We start from the raw sequence: 20,641 nt of genomic DNA on the forward strand, positions 1-20,641 counted from the left end.
GTGGGAGAACTTCTGTGCTGTAGACACCCCTCTGGGGCTAGACTTGCTTCAATGGGGCTTTGGTGCTCACTGAGTCTGCCCCCTGAGTGTGTCTTTTATGGTTCCATGGAGTTGAAAACTGGATGGTCCCACTCTGACCTCTGGGCTTCCTGGCTCCTGGATCGCTAGGGAGGTGCTAATCTAGCCTTTGCCTGAGGCTATCCAGCAAAAGTTTCCCTGAAGGGCTTGGGCAGGGCAGGTCCCACAGGATCAACAGGGCGGGGTTAGCAGTTACGGCTGCTCTCAGTCTTGCCCTCAGAGGCTCTGTTTCTCAGTGTCCCAATAATCGCTGCAAGCCCCACGGAGAGAAAGCTGCCCTAGGGTTCTGAGGGATGCCAGACAGTCCCGTTTCTCCTGTATGAGTCTGGGTCCCTAGAGACTCGCCCGGAAGTGGAGCTCAGAGCCTGAGACTCCCTCCCGATTGAAAACAACAACCACGCCCTCAGCTGCCAGCCCGCTCCGCATGCACTCCGCACCTTAGTATTTTACTTCAGCACTGCGCCTCCTCTGAGTCTCGGTATGCTTTTCTTTTTCCTCCTAGTTGTAGAACTTCCACTCAGCCAGCCTTCCTGTGGTTCTGGATGATGTCCGTTCCATCTTTTAGTTGTATTTTTGAAGTGGTTGTTTGAGGCAGCAAACTCCAGTGTTTACCTATGCCGCCATCTTGGTTCCTCTCATTTCATATTCTTGAAGAAATTTCTCTTGGAGCCACTGACCTGCTCTAGTCTGGAGTGTTGCTCACTATACATGCCTTTAACACAGGTGTATTGAGGCTCTCCATCATCATCCAGAGGATCCTTTACTCCTTTATTTCTATGTGATTATTTCACAATGAATGGTTAATTCATATATGATCAGTTAATTTATGAATTTGGTTGCTGTGTAGAGACCCAAAATAAAATGTTGGGTTTGTTGATAAGCTCTGTGGGGTTTGGTTGACTATGATCTTTACTATATGGTGAGCTAACTGGATTATTTCCTTTCCTCCCATCTCTGTATCCAAGGTGCATTTGAGGAGAGTCCTGCAGTCCTTTCCAGAAAGTATATACCTGGCTGACCAAGTATTCTAGGATTTGAGTTGTGGAAGAGTTAGACTGGAGGGTCCAGATTCAGAATGTAAACTTTTACTTATCCCTGTTTTCATTATGGTCCAGAGATCACTGGAGGTTGTTTGTTTGTTTTATTTTTCTTCAAAGAAAAGCCTCCAGTTTTCTGTTAGAATGGAAGTGGAATGTTTCTTAGCAGCTCAAATCAGGGAGGTACTTCTTAAAGACCCAGCTGCTGCTTACACAGTCTTTGAACCAGTCCTGCTTTCAGTACAGCCTTTCAGAGACATCTAACTTCCCAAGCCTTTGTGTGCCCTATAATGTAAACTTAGCTGCTTCTCAACATTCTTTACTGCCAGTTAAGGATTCTACCCGTCCTTATACTTTCCAGCTTCCAGGATTTTCTGATACTACCTCATCTCCCATTTTTTGTTCTTGCAGTTAATGCTTTTGAAAAAATCTTTTCTGTTCCAGTAGTCAGAGAAGATAAATATTAGTGGTCAGTGTGCTCTTTTTAATTGGAAAGGATTTTAAGGTGTTTTTGATTGCTAGTTTTTGAGGGTATGTTTTTTCTACATGGTATCAGCTTTAAGGTTTCTAATAACTATTTTTCATTACCGACTTTATTCAGGTAGTAAGGTACTAACTAATACATTTGTAATAACATATCAGTATGTAAATTAGAATAAAAATAAGCTTTTGAAGAACCTCTTTTTTTACAAGGTACAAATATATTTGTAATTATGTTTGGGATTTAAATGTTTTTTACTGAAAACAAAAATATTAGAGCTGAAAATGACTTTTCTGAGTATCAATTTTTGTTAGTATTTGATTAAAGAAATTTTTCTAGTCAATTAAGGTTTAAAATATAATGGAAAATAGATGGGCATTATTAAACTAGTGGCCCGCCTGCACCTCTCCAACTGGGGACTCCTTGAGGTATGTCCGACTGTGAGATCGGGCCTAAACCGGCAGTCAGGCATCCCTCTTACAATCTGGGACCGCTGGCTCCTAACCGCTCACCTGCCTGCCTGCCTGATCGCCCCTAACTGCCTCTGCCTGCCGGCCTGATCTCACCCCCAACTGCCCTCCCCTGCCGGCCTGATTGCCCCTAACCCCTGCCGGCCTGATCTTGCCCCCAACTGCCTCTGCCTCGGCTCCCACCACCATGGCTTTGACCAGAAGGAAGTCGGTTGTCCAGTCAACCCGGTCTAATTAGCATATTACCCTTTTATTAGTATAGATAGATTATATAGGATAGGCTTGCTTAAATGGGGGAGAAAAAGCCTTTTTCGGCAGGAGGAGATGCTCTTAGCAGACAAAAATACATAATCCCTATGTCCGGATTGATAGCCAGCCATATGCACTATACTGCCAAAGCGGTCATTAAAAAATGAAACCACTTTCTTACACCTTACACCAAACAGCTGTTGCCCTTAAAACCCCTCCTCAGCCCCCACCTTAGTTCTGCCTTTGCAGTTCACCTAGATTAGATTCTGATTGGTTGGTTTCTATGCCAGTCAGCATCAAAAGCTCTGCCTCCTAGGCAACCATTGGCTCCTCGCAATTCACCCAGATTTGAGTATCAAGTCAGAGAGGCGGGGCTGATCGGTAGCCCCCGCAGCTGCTGGCAAGGCCCGGAGAGAAAGAAAGGCACGGCTGCTGTCAAGGCCTGGAGAGAGAGAGGGGCAAGGGCTCATCAATAACTGCTATGGAGGCTGCGGATCAGACCCTGCTTCTGTCTCTGGGCCTCTCTCTGGGCCTGATCCGCAGCCCCCGTGGCAGTGGCGACCCAGCACTGACTTCAGGACTGACTTCCAATGTTCGGTTGTCTGTTTGGTCGTTTTGGAAGTTATGGAACCCAGCTCTTTATATATAGATGTTATAAGTAGAAAATATAAATTAGAAGAAAACAATACACATGTATTACCGGTAGTTAGGAAACACATTGGCATCTTTATATTTGACATTATTCATTTTTAAATATATTTTTATTAATTTCAGAGAGGAAGGGAGAGGGAAAGAGAAATAGAAACATCAATGATAAGAGAGAATTATTAATCAGCTGCCTCCTGCATACCCCCTACTGGGGATCGAGTCTGCAACCCAGTCATATGGCAATTGGACCATGACCTCCTGGTTCATAGGTTGATGCCCAACCACTAAGCCACACCGACCAGGCTATATTACATATTATTTAAATGCTTTATAAAAATTCTGTTCAGCATTGTTTAATATATTTAACAAATAAATTAAAATATGTCAGATTATGCCACGCCTCTGCTCAAAACCCCTTCAGTAGGACTGTATGAGGTGTATTGGTTAATAATGGCAGATTTTGTAATCAAAGAAAACACGATAATTTCAAGAGAAACATTAAAAGTGCTTTTATTCAGAGTAATGTCCATCGCTAGCTACACATTTTCCCCATCTTTCAGGTAATTTGTGGATATTGTCCCAATAGAACTTTTCTTGTTTTGAGGCAAACCATTCAGAGACCCAATTTTCCACTTCGTACATTTTGAAGTGCTGCTCAGAAAGTGCGTGTGCCATCGATCGGAACAAGTGGTAATCTGAAGGAGCAAGGTCTGGTGAATACAGCGGGTGGGTTAATACTTCCCAGGCAAGATCTTTTAACGTGTCTTTAACTGGTTTTGAAGTGTGTGATGGTGTGTCATCGTGAAGCAAAATTACTTTGCCATGTCTTCTGGCACATTCTGGTCACAATCAAAGCGTGGTTCAAATTGGTTATTTGTTGTTGGTAGCGATCAGTATTAATGGTTTCACCTGGTTTTAGAAGCTCATAATACACCACACCTTCCTGATCCCACCAAACGCAGAGCATTGTCTTCTTTCCAAAGTGATTTGGCCTTGCAGTCAATGTTGATAGTTGACCTGGATCAACCCATGATTTTGTGCGTTTGAGATTCCCAAAATAAATCCACTTTTCATCGCCAGTCACAATTTGATGCACAAAAGACTTTCTTTCATGCCGTTGAAGCAACATTTTACTGATGATGACTTTTCAGTTTTCCATTTGTCTTTCGTTCAGTTGATGTGGCACCCATTTTCCTTCCCTTAAAATTTTTCCCATTACTTGTAAACGATTGGAAATTGTTTGCTGAGCAGTGTTTAATCTTTCTGCAAGTTGTTTTTGAGTTTGACACGCATCTTCATCCAATAATGCTTGTAATTGTTGGTCTTCAAACTTTTTCAGTTGACCTGGATGTTCTTTGTCTTTCACATCGAAATCATCACTTTAAAGCATTTAAACCAGCATTCACAAGTATCTTGAGATGGAGCATGTTCACCATAAGCTTCCCAAAGTATTCAGCAGCACTTTTCTTCAAAATGAAGTAATGAATTAAAACTTCCCACAAGTGCTCTTTTTTTGGCATGAAATTGGACATTTTTAAGTGCAAAAATATCTGTGATGTTAACACTTTCAGCAAATTTCACATATGGAGTTTTGAAGCTTGCTGTCAATACAACAAAATAGCATACATATCAAATCAACATATGTGTAACTCCATCTATTGAAAAAAATCTGCATTATTAACTGGTACACCTAGTATAATTAGGACAAAACCTGCTGAGGGCAACTAGAAAAGCTGAAGAAAAAATATTTTTTAAAAGTGCTTAAAGGTTTTGGAGAGCTAATTAGACAATAAAGAATACCAGGCTGGAGGAGGCCAGAGGCCTAGTGAGCTAAGCCCAGTGTTTGAGGTAACAGTGGGCATGAACAAACAAGACTGTGTGCAACAACGTGGATGGATCTCACAAACATTGGGTGAGAGCAGCTAGACACAAAAGGATACGTGCTATGAGTCTATTGTATGTAAATTTAAAGGAAAAATAAAAACAGTTTGTATGGATGCATGTTTAAGTGGTAATGGTTCAAAGAGAAAGAAGGAAGTGATTCCCATCTAAGTCTGGATATTGGTTACTTTTGTGATGGGGCAAAGGTGTATTGATCAGAAAGGACACTGTTGGAGACCTTTGGGTACTCACAATTACCACTTGTAGAGTGGTAATTCTACAAGTGTTTACTTGGTGATGTTATTGAGATGTACATTTTTGTTTTGTGTATTTTTCTCTAATGTATTTATAATTCATAATTGAAAAGTTTAAAAAATAAAGGCACTCCAATGATTCCCAATATATAAATTGGAGAAAAAGCTGTTACCTCATCTTCTACTTCCTCTTCCTTCACTCCACCCCTTCTGCACAGGCCTCTTTGATGTTCTTTGAACATACCAGAAATGCAATCTCTGATAGGGCCTTTGTACTTGATATATCTCCTTCCGTACTTGCCTTAAAACACATGTTCACAGACAAATCCACTTAATATTACATCCTTCCCCCATACTCCCTCTTCCACATAATTGCTTTATTATTTCTGTAGCATTTGCCAACTTCCAATATACTGGATAATTATTTTAATTTGTCAGCCTCTTAACAAATGTAAGGCAGAATACAAGTAGGGATTTAGGTGTGCTTAAATACCTGCCGTTTCCTCAGCACCTAGAGCAGTGCCTGGTGAATAATGGGCATCTGAAAAATACTTGTTGCAGGTATGAATTTCAGTAAGCAGTCATCCAAAGAAATAATGCTCAATGCAATCGTTACCATTTTTTGTAATCTAAAATAATGCCAGTTTTATTATTAAAATTTAAAATTAAATTTCTACAAAAAGAAGCAAATATTCCATGTTTAGATAGTACGTTATAAAGCTCATTTAGTAATTAAATAAAGTCTGTAGTAGTATATTTTCAAAAAAGTCATCATTATATTGAGTCTTCTAATGTTTACTATTGGGATCATCTAAAAGTAAAGTGTATATTGCAGTGTGCTATTTTTTTGTGCTTACTAAACTGTCATGATGAGCTTTGCCTTAGAATTTATAATCTAAGATGTCCTTGATTTGACAAGCACAATGGAGCTGAGCCTATTATATTTCTTATTCAGAATAAAATAGCATATAAATTTAATAATAGTGACATTCATTTATTTAATGCTAGCCATTGTATTAAGTGGTTTACATGTGTGTACACTCTCATTTAATCTTTAAAACACTCTAAGAGGTAAGGAATTTACAGATGAAAGAAAACCAAAGCTTGGAAAGGTGAAATAATCATTTCAGCAAATGAGTGGTAGACCTAAGATATCAGGCTGCCGGATACCATACTATTAACCATTACTCCATAAAGCAAAGGAATAATAGAGAATAGTCAGCAATTGACAAATTATGAATTGCTGGTAAGAATATACCAAATAATGTGGATGTGAAGTACAGCATAGGAAATACAATCAACAGTATTGTAATAGTTATGTATGGTGCCAGGTGGGTGCTGGAAATATCAGGAGGAACACTTTGTGAAGTGTATGATTGTCTAACCATTATGCTGTGTACTTAGAGCTATGTGCTAGTTGACTATAAGAGTAATAATAGTGAACAAGTTAGCAGTTTGTTCTGTCAAGAGGTTTATATCCTAACAGGAAAGTCATCATCATTTAATTTGAATTTAGAGATCAAATATCCAGTTTTTAGTGTTCTGTAAATAGATCAGCATTGGACTGAGCTCATTTGGGGAATATTTATTGAAACAACTAATGAAATTGATGTTTTAAGGGAGAAAATTCAGATAGTAGTTCTGATGGAATATTTTTCTATCCAGTTGAAACCAAATAAGATAAAACCTTATGAAACTACATTTATTGAAGGAGAATTATATTGATTACATTGTGTTTTGGAGAACACTTTTTAAACCTTAACTGCTTTCCTTTATTATAGCAGCTTCATGGAGTTTGGCCACAAGATGTTGTTGACGGAACTTGTGTAGCTGTAAATAACAAGTATCGACTAATGGCATTTGGTTGTGCGAGGTAATATATAGACTTCTGCAATTTAAGTGTTATTGCAAAAAATGTTTTTAAAACATCAGATGTTCCTAATATAGTTGTCAAGTTTGTCATCCCATTATAATTTATGAATCAGCCTTAATATAAAATATAACAGTATTTTATTTTATTTTTAATATGTTTTCATTGATTTCAGTGATGAAGGGAGAGGGAGAGAGAGACAGAAATATCAGTGATGAGAGAGAATCACTGATCGGCTGCCTCCTGTGCACCCCCTACTGGGGATTGAGCCTGCAACCTGGGCATGTGTCCTGACCAGGAATCAAACCAGGGCCCTTTAGTCCACAGGCCAACGCTCTATCCACTGAACCAAACCAGCTAGGGCAAATCTAACAGTATTTTAGGTTGGAACAACCAATGTAAAGGGCAGATTTTGGAGATTATCTTAATTTGTAAAAGTGAGCTTTTCTTCAGTGGTAAGAAATTGAGTTACAAGTTTAAAAAATTTAATCAGTTAAAATGTAGGTTCTTTATTATTTAACAGGATCAGGAAGATACTTTTTCCTTTTTTTATATAATCTTTTTTTTTTAAGACATCAGTGTTGACATTGTCTTTGAATCAGTGGATATACGTTAGTGAAGGAGCAAATTTAAAGCTCATAGATAAAATCAGCTTCTTGTTTTAATACAAATAATGCATGTTTTAGAAGTAAAATATAATAGTTATTCAGTACATATCTGTGTGTCTGGCATGTACCAGGCACAGTTATTAGCACTTGGGATACATTAGAAAACAGCAATGATATCTGACTATCAGGCTATTTTAGCTCAATTAAAAAGATTATACATGATGGGCGATATAGGCTTACAGTTATGAGTTCACAAAATACAGTTTATTCTTGTATTATTCTTTATTAACATGTATTTTCCATATGAATAACTGGCAACCTATTTGTCCCACCCTGTATCAGATATTTACAGTAATCCCTTACAGTATGTATAGTGCTCGTTAGCCTTTAAAACTTTCTTAAATATAAAATTCCATTTGCCCTAAAAATGAGACTTAATGTTTTTGTAGAACATACATCTGGTATAATCTCCAGGTACAAGTGTCAAAGTATCTTTTTAGTATAAATAATTCACATGTATAATTCATCACCACCTTCATTACACTCTCAATCTCTTTGTAAAGTGAGGAATCTTCATCCTCTCACACTGCTTTTTATTAAAGAGGTAAATGTAGAAATATAATTAAACTTAGTACAAGAAAGAAGAAAAAGCGTATTTTTTTCATATTCACAAATTTGATTTGGTCATATTTTGTTTAGAATTTTAAAGTCTATGTTCATGAGTACATTTGCCTATAATTTTTCTTACTCTCCTAGTTTGTAACTCTCTTGCCTTATAAAACAGGTTGAGGAGGGTTTGTCCTTCTCATTCTCTTCTCTGTAGTCAGATTTGTCAGTGAAGCCATCTGAACCTAGAATTATCTGTATGGGAATTTTTTGTGTTACTGGTTTAATTCAGTTTTAAGAATAGATTTAAGAAGATTCAGATTGTCTATCTCTTCCTAAGTAATTTTGGCAATTTATATTTTTCTGAAAATTGGGTTTTTTTTTCATATGCACTGTTAAATTTATTGGCATAAAGTTTGTAATATCCTTTTAAATTTTCATATTGTAAAATAAAAATATACTTTCAGGAAAGTGCATACTGCAAATATTCCATTTTACAAATATATTTAATACAAACACATATCTATTCACAACTGGGCCAAGAAATAGCACATTGCCAGCCAATACAAGTTTTACCCTGGCTACATCCTAATCACAACTTTTGTCCCTTCCCCGACTCACTTAAAGGTAACCAATTTTCTGTCTTTTGTGATAATCATTTCTTTGTCTCTGTAGTTTTATCACCCATGTATGTGTTCTTAAAGAACATAACTTAGTTTCACCTGATTTTGAACTTTATATGAATAGAATTATATTCTATGTTACATGTCTTACTCTTTCAGTCAATATTGTAAAATTTATCCAAGTTCTTTGCCTGTAGCTGAAATAATTTTTGATTTATTTATAAATAATGTTACAGTGTATGAATATACCATAATTTATCTGCTGTTGCTGTTAGTGGACATTTATATTATTTCTTGGTTTCCAAAAAAAAAAAAGAGACATTCTCTTATAAAAACCCAATAACTTTATCACATATGAGAAAATTAATAAACCCCTTTTAAGATCTGATACTCAATTCATGTTGAAATTATTTTTCCTTTTATCCTCACCCAAGGATATTTTTCCCATTGATTTTATTTTTTAGAAAGAATGATGCCGGGAGCCGGTCCATCCTTGCTGTTTCAAAGGACCTGGCATATATGGCATACTGTTCTTAATATGTTTGCTCACCTTCTTGGCACTATGTGTTTTAACCAAGGTCTCTGAGAAAGGTTGTTTCCCCAGGTAGGGATTTTCCCCTGAAGTTAGGGAGGGAATAAAACCCCTCAACTAAGTGCCAGGCGGGTAATTAATCACTTTAATTACGAACAATCATGCTTAAGCTACATAATCTTTACTCCCTGGAATGGAGATAAGAAACGCCCTAACCTTTGTAATAGAGATTGATAGGATTGAATCAACTGGTATAAATACAGATGTAACAAGACAGCAAGACTCAGAACTTAGAATACAGAGCTTAGAACACAGAACTAAGAAGACAGAACCTACACAGAACCTACAGACAGAAGAACTTCGCTGGAGAGAACATGGCAAAAGATCCTGGACTGAACCTGACTACAGAAATTGGCAAGAGAACCTGACTAGAACCTGGTGACTGAACCTGGCTGGAGAACCTGGACAGAACCTGGCTGGAGAACCTAGCGAGGGAACATGGCTACAGAACCTGGCTGGAGAACCTGGAGAACCTAGCAAGAGAACATGGACACAGAACCTGGCAGGAGATCCAAAGCAGAACTTCTCTGGAGATCCAGACCAGAACTTGGCTGGAGATCCTGGCTGGAGATCCTGGCTAGGCTGCTGATCAACTGAACACTGTCTCCGTGTCCTTCCTTCTTCGCTGACTCCGTCTACGCCTTTGGGGACCCCTGGACCCGCTGGGGTTGGACCCCAGCAGAATGAAGGAGCAGAGAGAGAGAGAAAAAAACACATTGATTTGAAAGAGACACATCAATTGTTTGCCTCCCACACTCGTCAGACTGGGGCTGGGTATCGAACCTGTAACTGAGGTAGATGCCCTTGACTGGGAATTGGACCCATGACCCTTTGGTCCATGGGCCGATGCTCTAACTACTGGGAAAACCGATCAGGGCCTTGTTGAAATTAACCAAGGTTTTTTTTTATAGCTTCTTTGTTCCAACCATAATCAAGCAAAATTCGTGAATTATATTTGACTAGAGGCCTGGTGCACAAAAATTTGTGCACTCGGGGGGGGAGGGGGGTCCCTCAGCCTGGCCTGTGCCCTCTCGCAGTCTGGGACCCCTCGGGAGATAACGACCTGCTGGCTTAGGCCTGCTCCCGGGTGGCAGAGGGCAGGCCCAATCCCTAGGTGCAGCCCCTGGTCGGGCTCAGAGCAGGGCCGATTGGGGAGTTGGGGCGCCGCCCCGTCATGCACAGAGCAGGGCAGATTGGGAGGTTGTGATGCCACCCTCAGTCACGCTCAGGGTAGAGCCGATTGGGGGGTTGGGGCACCGTCCCCTGTCACACTCAAGGCAGGGTCAATGGGGAGGTTGCGGTGCCACCCCCTGTCACGCACAGAGCAGGGCCAATCGGGGTTGGGGCGCTGCCCTCGTCACACACAGAGCAGGGCGGATCAGGGGGTTGGGGCACCGCCCTCTATCACCCACAGAGCACGGCCGATCAGGGGGTTGGGGCGCTGCCACTGTCACACTCAGGGCAGGGCCGATGGGGAGGTTATGGCTCTACCCCATCACACACAGAGCAGGGCCCGTGGGGGGAGAGGTTGGGGAGCTCCCCCCTATCAGGCACAGAGCAGGGCTGCTCAGGGGGTTGGGGCCCCGCCCCCTGTCACACACAGAGCCGCAGGGCGATCAGGGGGTTTGGGCGCTGCCCCTTGTCATGCTGATCCCAGTGCCGGGAGGCATATTACCCTTTTACTATATAGGGTAGAGGCCTGGTGCATGGGTGGGGCCGGCTGGTTTGCCCTGAAGGGTGTCCTGGATCAGGGTGGGGGTCCCCACTGGGGTGCCTGGCCAGTCTGGGTGAGGGGCTGAGGGCTGTTTTCAGGCTGGGAGTGACTGAAGTTCCCAACCGCTCCTTTTTTCCTTTTTTTTTTTTTTAATTCTGGGCCAGCTTTACCTTGAGGCTTGGCTCCAGCTCTTAGGCCTCCGCGGCTGAAAGTAGGTTTCTGGCCTTTGCATACAATGTTGCAAATCTGCTGGCTGAAGTCCGGCGGTATTTGTTACAATGTTTCTTAAACTGCCCGCTCAGAGGCCTGCAGCCGCAGGCGGGGAACGTTGGTTTCCTCCAAAGATCCTCCGTCACTGAGGCAAGCAAGCCTCATGTTAGTTTCAAGCTGCCTGGCTGCCAGCCGCCATCTTGGCTGACAGTTAATTTGCATATCTCGATGATTAGCCAATGAAAAGGGTAGCTAGCGGTCGTACGCCAATTACCATGTTTCTCTTTTATTAGTGTAGATTATTATTTCTCTTTAGTCACCTTTTGCCTATAACAATCCTTACACCTTTTTTTCTTATTTGTATGACATAAACTTTTTTTAAGAGTCCATGTCAGTTGTTTATAGAATGTCTCACATTCTAAATTTCTATTCTTTCTTCATAATGCCATTTAATTAGTTTTTCTAACACCTGAATTGACTGGAACTTTGAAGCTGGTTCTTATTGAGCCAATATAGTTAATGACTAGGAAGCTCACATGTCATCATTTAGGGGGAACTCAGAGACATGAGCAGTGGCAGATATAGTTTCACATCACCTACATTCAGGGCTGGCACCCAAGGGTCTATCAAGGCCGATGTGAGAATCCAGGAGAGGTGCTCTAGCTCTCCCCAGGGTAATGAAGGTAGAGTCTTGGCCTTCAGCTTTTATTCGTCTCAGTTTTCACCAGTTAACCGCCACACACCCAAAAGGGAAACCATCCCCACATGCCACAATATTTTGAATTTAGTGTCTGTAGACTCTTACGGTGTACAAAGTGTTCATTGGTTGGGAGAGTACCAACCCATCTGTCATGACCATGGGCTGGGGTGTAAGTTTTGTGGTTATAGCTGTGTGACATTGTAGCCTAGTGTCTTTTAGCTCTGCTCTGCCATCACTTACCAGGCTTAATTCCCTTGAGCACTAGACTGTAGCTGTATTTTTCTAGGAATTGGTTTTCCTATAGAATCCTGTAAGAAGACATCTTTCTTTTAGGATGCCAATTTTCAGGGGATCAGTCTTACAACCTAACATTTACCTTTATATTTAAAGGTTTGTTTAGATTTGGCTAAACATTTTTGCCATTCATGATGTTGTGTACTTCCTATGGCATTGTGTAATAGTAATGTTGAGTTGTCCTAGTATTAATACTGCTAACTTTGATCACTTATGGTGGTAGTAGCCATATCTCTGTTATAGAAAGACTAGAGGCCCAGCCTGCACCCTCTCCAATCTGGGACCCCTTGGGGATGTCCGACTGCCGGTTTAGGCCCAACCCCCAGGATCGGGCCTAAATCGGCAGTCGGACATCCCTCTCACAATCCTGGACCACTGGCTCATAATCGCTTACCTGCCTGGTCACCCCTAACTACCCTCCCCCTGCCGGCCTAATCGCCCCTCGCTGCCTCTGAGTGCCGTTCTGATCACCCCTCACTGCCCTCTGCTGCTGGCCAGGTTGCCTCCAACTGCCCCCTCCCTGCCGGCCTGGTTGCTCCTAATTGCCCCCCCCCCCCACCAGCCTAGTCACCCCCGACTGACCCCCTCTGCTGACCGGTTGCTCCCAACTGCTCCCCCCTGCTGACCTGGTCGCCCCCAACTGCCCCCCTTGCCAGCCTGGTTGCCCCTCACAGTCCCCCCTGCTGGCCTGGTCACCCCACGCAGCCTGCTGTTCAGTCGTTTGGTCATCCCTCACCCCCTGCTGGCCTGGTTGCCCCACACAGCCTGCTTGTTCAGTCGTTTGGTTGTCCCTCACTAACCCCCCTGCCAATCTGTCATAGGCAGCCATCTTGTGAGGGCGTGAGTTAATTTGCATATTACCTCTTTATTATATAGGATGTTTTTGCTTTAAGATTAGTAAATAGTATCTTTTAATGAAAAAATGTTCTCTTACAATGGGCTGAGAAATGGAAAGAAAAATAATTTAAAGAGTATAGGCACTATAGAATACTTAAAGGGTTAATTTTCAGTCTTTTTAAGTAGTGACATAATACCTACTACTTAAATTAGAAATATTTGAACTCCTCACTGGCGTGTTAGAGCTCAGCAACCCAGAGTTAGCACTTGACGGTGTGTCAGATGCAAAGCAGAAACCTGCTAGCTACTTAGTGTTGTCTTTCAGCCAGGTGTTTGGGTATGTGGTCTGGAAAGATACATTTAGGCATTTGGCTTCTGACTGAGATGGAATAACAGATCAAATTTCCTCTGCCACCTGAAATTAAAACAAGAGAATGGACAAAAATATGAAACAGGCATTTTGAATTCAAGAAATAGGACATCAGGTAACTAAAGACAGCAATCCCTGAAAGATGAGAAACAAAATAAGAAAACTCTACAAGTGCCCCAGCTTTAATTACTTTGAGAATTTCCAGGGCATAGCATGAGGTTGGAAGATAGAGCCTGGCAGATTCCCTGAGTTGAGTACCTGGAAATGAGTTTGGGGAGACCAAAGCACCTGAGACTCACAGGACAGACACCAAAGAGGGTGGCACAAGGAGAGAACTCCAGAGATCTGTAGAGGGTCCCATTTGAGTATTAAACTGAGGCATCAAAGATACAAAAAAGACCCAAATCAAAAACAGATTAATGTTAACTTGAAGGATGTGGCAAAAGAAATTATTTTAAATAAATAGAAAAATAGAGCATTAATGAGCTGTGAGGTAGCTGCAGGTGGCCCGTTATTGCAGGTGTTTTATTTTGCCCCATTCCTAACCCTTGAGGGAAGTTGGACCTGGGTGGAAGTGGATCAGAGTTGCTGTGGGAACCATCTGACTTCTCCTGCCACAGAGAAGCGTGCATAAGTGCCAGGATATTCTGGCAGCCCCAAACAATATTTGTGTTAAAAAAAATTTTTAAAACTTCATAAGCAGAAATGTTTTTTTAAATGATCATTAAGTTTAGTTTTGAAATGTACTTTAGAAGTAACATATTTTCTTTTGCTTTCTGGTCCTTCATAAATTTGACCCTTGTAAAGATGTTTGTTTTTTAAATATATTTTTATTGATTTTAGAGAGAGGGGGGAAAGAAAAGGAAATGGAGAGAGAAGCATCGATTGGCTGTCTCCTGCACGCCCCCTACTGGGGATCAAGCCCATAACCTAGGCATGTACCCTGACCAGAAATAGAACCAGCAACCTCTTGGTGCATGGGATGACAACCAACTGAGCCACACCGGCCGGGCTGTAAAGATGTTTTAAATGAAATAATTACATATACCTTATACCCAAAAGAGCGTGTATCATGTGTATAGATTTTAAAAATAATGAGATGTAACAATAATAAAATGAAAATTTATATAAATTACCATCTAACATGAGAAAGCACATTACCAAAGCTGATGAAGCTCTGCCTGCCCCCTTCTCCACAAGCGCAGTCACTGGTCTGCAGTTAGTGTACCTTAGGACTTTGCTGCATTTTTACCACAGTATATTTAACTACTATGTTTTGAATGCTTTTTACTATTAGAAACAATTATACTGTATACCTATGCTACCTATTTTAGTGCATGTAACTAAATTTTATTTCTTTCTAATACTATGTGGTATATTACTGTATGATTATACCACAGTTCATTTTCCTTTCTGTTATTGTTGAACATTCAGATTTCCATGTTTTGCACTTTACAGAATACGATGATGAACATTATACATGACAAGGATGTTCTGGTATAGCTAGAGGTGAAGTTGCTAGATTACAGAATATGTATCTGATCAAACTTATGAGATGACTACAACTTATTTACAGTTTCGTTTTGTTCTAGTTTATATACTTACCAGCAGTACATAAGCATTCCCATAATAATGCTTTTTATATTTGCATTTATCTTTTTTCACTGAAGTTTGTTTGTTTTTTTACAGTGGTTCTGTACAGGTTTATACAATAGATAACACCACTGGAGCTATGCTGCTGTCTCATAAACTAGAGTTAACAGCAAAACAGTATCCTGGTGAGTTTTCTTTGTTCTTCTGATTTTAACATTTTAATGTACAGATATGTGTAGTGAATGCTAATTTCAGATGATTGAAAATTATCTCCTGGAACCCCTTGTGAGTTTTCCACAGTGGGATACTTTGGCACAGGATGGGAACTGCAGTCTTACGGTTCATTTAACTGTGAAAATACCTGCAGGTCCTTGAGAGTCAGCCTTTGTCTCACCTATTCTTTACCTGAAATGCCCCATATTTCTACATGGAGGGTACATTTTCATCTTCCAAGTTACAGCTCCAATGGAAAAATTTTTTTAATGAACTGGTTAGAATACTATTCCCTCTTTTGCTCCATTGCTCCTTCAGTTTTTTATCATTCTTTTTGTATAGACTTTAAAGGTCAGCATGTAGAATTTTTAAAAATTTATTCTTTATTGATTAAAGTATTACATATGTCTCCTTTTTCCCCCATTGACCTCTCCCCGGCCACTCTCACCCTCCAGCACATGCTCTCACCCCCTAGTGTGTGTCCATTGGTTGTGCTTATAGGTATGCATACAAATCCCCCCTGACCTTTCCCCCCCTACACACACACACACATTCCCGTGCCTTCCCTCTGAGGATTGACGGTCTGTTCTGATGCTTCTCTGTTTCTGGATCTGTTTTTGTTCATCAGTTTATGTTGTTGATTATATTCCACAAATGAGTGAGATCACATGATATTTATCTTTCTCCAACTGGCTTATTTCACTTAGCATAATGCTCTCCATGTCCATCCATGCTATTTTGAGTGATAAGAGTTCCTTCTTTTTTACAGCAATGTAGTATTCCATTGTGTAGCTGTACCACAGTTTTCGAATCCACTCATCTGCTGATGGACACTTAGGCTATTTCCAAATCTTAGCTATTGTAAATTGCGCTACTGTGAACTATGGGTGCATATATCCTTTCTGATTGGTGTTTCTGGTTTCTTTGAATAGATTCCTAGAAGTGGGATTACTGGGTCAAATGGGAGTTGCATTTTTAATTTTTTGAGGAAACTCCATATTATTGTCCATAGTGGCTGCATCAGTCTGCATTCCAACCAGCCGTGCACGAGGGTTCCTTTTTCTCCGCATCCTCACCAGCACTTGTCATATGTTGATTTGTTGATGATAGCCTTTCTGATAGGTGTGAGATGATGCCTCATTGTTGTTTTGATTTGTATCTCTTGGATGTTAGCTGTAGGTTTGTCATGTAAGGTTTTTATTATGTTGAGGTATGATCCCTCTATTCCCACTTTGCTGAGTTTTTATCAAGAAAGGGTATTGGATGTTGTCAAATGCTTTTTCTGCATCAATTGATATGATTATGTGATTTTTGTCTTTCAATTTGTTTATATGATGTATCACTTTTATTGATTTGCAAATATTGTACCAGTCTCGCATCCCCGGAATAAATCCCACTTGGTCATGGTGTATGATCTTTCTAATGTAACGTTGGATCTGATTTGCTAGAGTTTTGTTGAGGATTTTATAGCATCTTTGTTCAGCAGGGATATTGGCCTGTAGTTCTCTTTCTTTGTAGTGTCTATCTGGTTTGGGGATTAGGGTAATGCTGGCTTCATAGAAAGAGCTTGGAAATGTTCCTTCCTCTTGAATTTTTTGGAATAGTCTGAGGAGGATAGGTTTTAGTTCTTCTTTGAATATTTGGTAAAATTCCCCTGTAAAGCCGTCTGGCCCAGGGCTTTTGTTTGCTGGAAGTGTTTTGATTACTGCTTCAATTTTATCCATAGTTATCAGCCTATTCAGATTTTATTTTTCCTGATTGAGTTTTGGAAGGTCATATTTTTCTAGGAATATGTCCATTTCTTCTAGGTTGACCAGTTTGTTGGAATAGAGTTGTTCATAGTGGTTTTTTTTACAATCCTTTGTATTTCTCTGGGATCTATTGTTATTTTGCCTCTTTCATTTCTGATTTTGTTTATTTGGGTCCTCTCTCTTGCTTCTTGTTGAGCCTGGCTAGAGGTTCGTCAATCTTGTTTATCCTTTCAAAGAAGTAGCTCTTAGTTTTATTGATCTTTTATATTGTTTTTTTGGTCTCTATGACATTTATTTTTGCTCTGATCTTTATTATCTCCTTCCTTCTGCTCACTCTGGGCTTTTCTTGTTGCTCTCTAATTCTTTAAGTTGTAGAGTTATATAATCTCTTACCAGTTTTTCTTGTTTTTTGAGGTAGGCCTGTAATGCTATGAACTTCCCCTCCCAGTACTGCTTTCACTGTGTCCCATAAATTTTGGATTGTTGTGTTTTCATTGTCATTTGTTTCCAGGACGTTTTTAATTTCTTTTTTGATCTCTTTGGTAACCCAATCATTGTTTAATAGCATGCTATACAGCCTCCAAGTGTTTGAATTTTTTTGATTGTTTTTAGTGTAGTTGATTTCTAGTATTATGCCACTGTCATCTGAGAAGGTGCTTGATATGATTTCAGTCTTCTTGAATTTGGAGAGACTTTGCCTGTGTCCCATTATGTGCTCTGTCTTTGAAAATGTCCCACATGTACTTGAGAAGAATGTATATTCCATTGCTTTGGGGTGAAATGTTCTGAAGATGTCAGTTAAGTCCATCTGATCTAGTGAGTCATTTAGGATTGCTACTGCTTTGTTGATTTTTGTCTAGAGCAGTGGTTCTCAACCTTCCTAATGCCGCGACCCTTTAATACAGTTCCTCATGTGGTGGTGACCCCCAACCATAAAATTATTTTCGTTGCTACTTCATAACTGTAATTTTGCTACTGTTATGAATCGTAATGTAAATATCTGATATGCAGGATGTATTTTCATTCTTACAAATTGAACATAAAGCATAGTGACTAATCACAAAAACAATATGTAATTATATATGTGTTTTCCGATGGTCTTAGGCGATCCCTGTGAAAGGGTCGTTTGACCCCCAAAGGGGCCACGACCCACAGGTTGAGAACCGCTGGTCTAGAGGATTTATCCAGTGATGTCAATTCAGTATTAAAGTCCCCTACTATGTTTGTATTGCTGTCAGTCTCTTCCAGGAGTTTTTTTTATGTATTTGGGTGCTCTTGCATTGGTTGCATATATGTTTACTAGAGTTATATCCTCTTGTTGTATCTCTCCCTTTAGTATTATGAAGGCCTTCCTTATTATGGCCTTCACTTTGAGGTCTGTTTTGTCAGATATAAGTATTGCTACCCCAGCCTTTTCTTCATTTCCATTTGCCTGAAAGATATTTTTCCGTGCCTTTTTCAGTCTGAGTGAGTCCCTTGTTCTGAGATGGGTCTCTTGTAGACAGCATATATATGGGTCATGTTTTCTTATCCATTTATGTTTAAGGTTATTTCTGGTAGGTATTTGTAGCCATTTTTATTCTTTGTGCTTGTGTTCCTTGTATTTCTTTTCTATTTATAATTCTTTTTTTTTCTTTTTTAATGACAGTCCCTTTAGCATTTCTTGTATTGCTGGCTTGGTAGTGATAAACTCCCTTAGCCTTTTTTTGTTTGTGAAGCTCCTGATTTTCCCTTTAATTTTGAATGATAGCCTTACTGGATAGAGTATTCTTGGATTCAGTCCCTTGCTTTGCATCACTTTGTATACTTCATTCCATTCCCTTCTGGTCTGATGTGATTCTGTTGAGAAATCATTTGATAATCTAATGGAGATCCCTTGTAGTTAACTCTCTGTCTCTCTCTTGCAGCCTTTAAGATTCTCTCTTTGTCATTAACATTTGCCAATGCAATTACAACATGTCTTGGTGTGGGTCTTTTTGGGTTCTTCTTGTTTGGAATTCTCTGTGCTTGTGTGACTTTTTTCTTTCCCAAATCAGGGAAGTTTTCTGTCATTATTTCTTCAAATACGTTTTCTAATCCTTGCTCCTCTTCTTGTCATTTTGGAACCCCTGTTATGTGTATATTACTTGTTTCATGTTGTCCCAAAGCTCACTTAGGCTCTCCTCTGGCTTTCTAATTTTTTTTTCTCCAATTGCTCTTTATAGTGGGTGTGTTTTTCTGTCCTGTCTTCTAATTCGCTAATTCGGTCCTACGTTTCTAATCTAATATTGAAACCTTCCATCTTGTTTTTTATTGTAGCTATATCATTCTTTATTTCCTCTTGATTCTTGTATAAGTTGTTGATTTTCTCATCCAGCTGGTTTAGAAACTGTATGACCCTTACTCTGAATTATTTTTCTGACATATTGAATGCCTCCATTTCATTTAGTTCCTTTTCTGGTGATTCCTCCTTTTCTTTACTTTGGCAGTTGTTTCTTTGTCTCCCCATTTTTCCTCTCACCAAAGGGTCTAGGCCAGCCGTCGGCAAACTACGGCCCGTGGGCCGGATCCAGCCCATTTGAAATGAATAAAACTAAAAAAAAAAAAAGACCGTACCCTTTTATGTAATGATGTTTACTTTGAATTTATATTAGTTCACACAAACACTCCATCCATGTTTTTGTTCCGGCCCTCCGGTCCAATTTAAGAACCCATTGTGGCCCTCGAGTCAAGAAGTTTGCCCACCCCTGGTCTAGGCACTGAGTTGCACAGGGTCTGTGGTTGAAGCAGTGGGCCTGGTGGGTGGATCACGCAGTCTGAGACTCGCTGGTGAGCCCAGTTGCTGGGAGGCGCGGGGCCGAGTGTTGAAACAGCAGGTTTGGCAGGAGGGTCGCACAGTCCGAGACTTACATGTAGTATTTTTCTCTGAGGACAGTTTTGCAGCAATTTACAAGAACAGAGCAATGTATATTTTGATTGTGGTTTTGGCCCTTGAAAGGGTTTTTATTTTTTTAATCCATACTTACGTTGTGCTATCCCGTGCAGTAGCTACCAGCCACATGTGGCTACTTAAATTAGTCTAATTGAAATTAAAGAAAATGAAAATATTATTTCCTTAGTTGCATAGTCACATCTAAATGTTCCAGAGCCATTTGTGGCTAGTGGCTTTTAGACCAAACAGATGTAGAACATTTATGTCACTGCAGGAAATTGTGTTGATTGCTTCTGTTGGGCAACACTGTACTGTGTTTTTTAGATTGTTCTCTTTACTTGGGTTCTTGGAGTGCCAGTTGTACCTTTGGTTTCTACTGGCTCTCACTCTTGTGGTCTTTCTTGTGGGAGAACTCTGCCTCCCTGAGCTTTATAACTTTGGGCTATAAACCTGTGTAAGATGTAGGGAGATTTGTATTGTCCTGCATTTTAAACAGAGACAGCCATCCTTGTTTTCTTTTTGTTCCACTGGCTGATTTTTACAAGTTGTGTTGCTTTGAGAGTTCTTATATGATGTAGCAGCTGCCATTCTGATTCCCAGACTCGTACTGGCCTGAGACCCTTTTTGCTTTTTGTATATGGAATGTGGATT

The 20,641-nt window shown here is 40.2% G+C and overlaps 1 protein-coding gene across 14 annotated transcripts in view; it reads left to right on the top strand.

Annotated features, from left to right (window-relative positions):
- Nucleotides 1-20,641, top strand: part of RIC1 (RIC1 homolog, RAB6A GEF complex partner 1) — a 120,582-nt gene that overhangs the window by 60,880 nt on the left and 39,061 nt on the right. For 11 of the 14 annotated variants that reach the window (XR_004971303.1, XM_036331081.1, XM_036331079.1 and 8 more), the window contains 2 exons: nucleotides 6,880-6,971; nucleotides 15,212-15,300. Coding sequence is in view for 13 of the 14 variants with exons in the window: in XM_036331081.1 (XP_036186974.1) it covers nucleotides 6,880-6,971; nucleotides 15,212-15,300 (181 nt within the window). In the remaining variant the exon portion in view is untranslated. The remainder of the gene's footprint in view (nucleotides 1-6,879; nucleotides 6,972-15,211; nucleotides 15,301-20,641) is intronic. The other 3 variants (XM_036331080.1, XM_036331086.1, XM_036331084.1) reach the window with 3 other exon arrangements.

The sequence above is a fragment of the Myotis myotis genome, unplaced genomic scaffold (genome assembly GCF_014108235.1).
Source record: "Myotis myotis isolate mMyoMyo1 unplaced genomic scaffold, mMyoMyo1.p scaffold_m19_p_12, whole genome shotgun sequence".
Lineage (NCBI taxonomy): Eukaryota > Metazoa > Chordata > Mammalia > Chiroptera > Vespertilionidae > Myotis > Myotis myotis.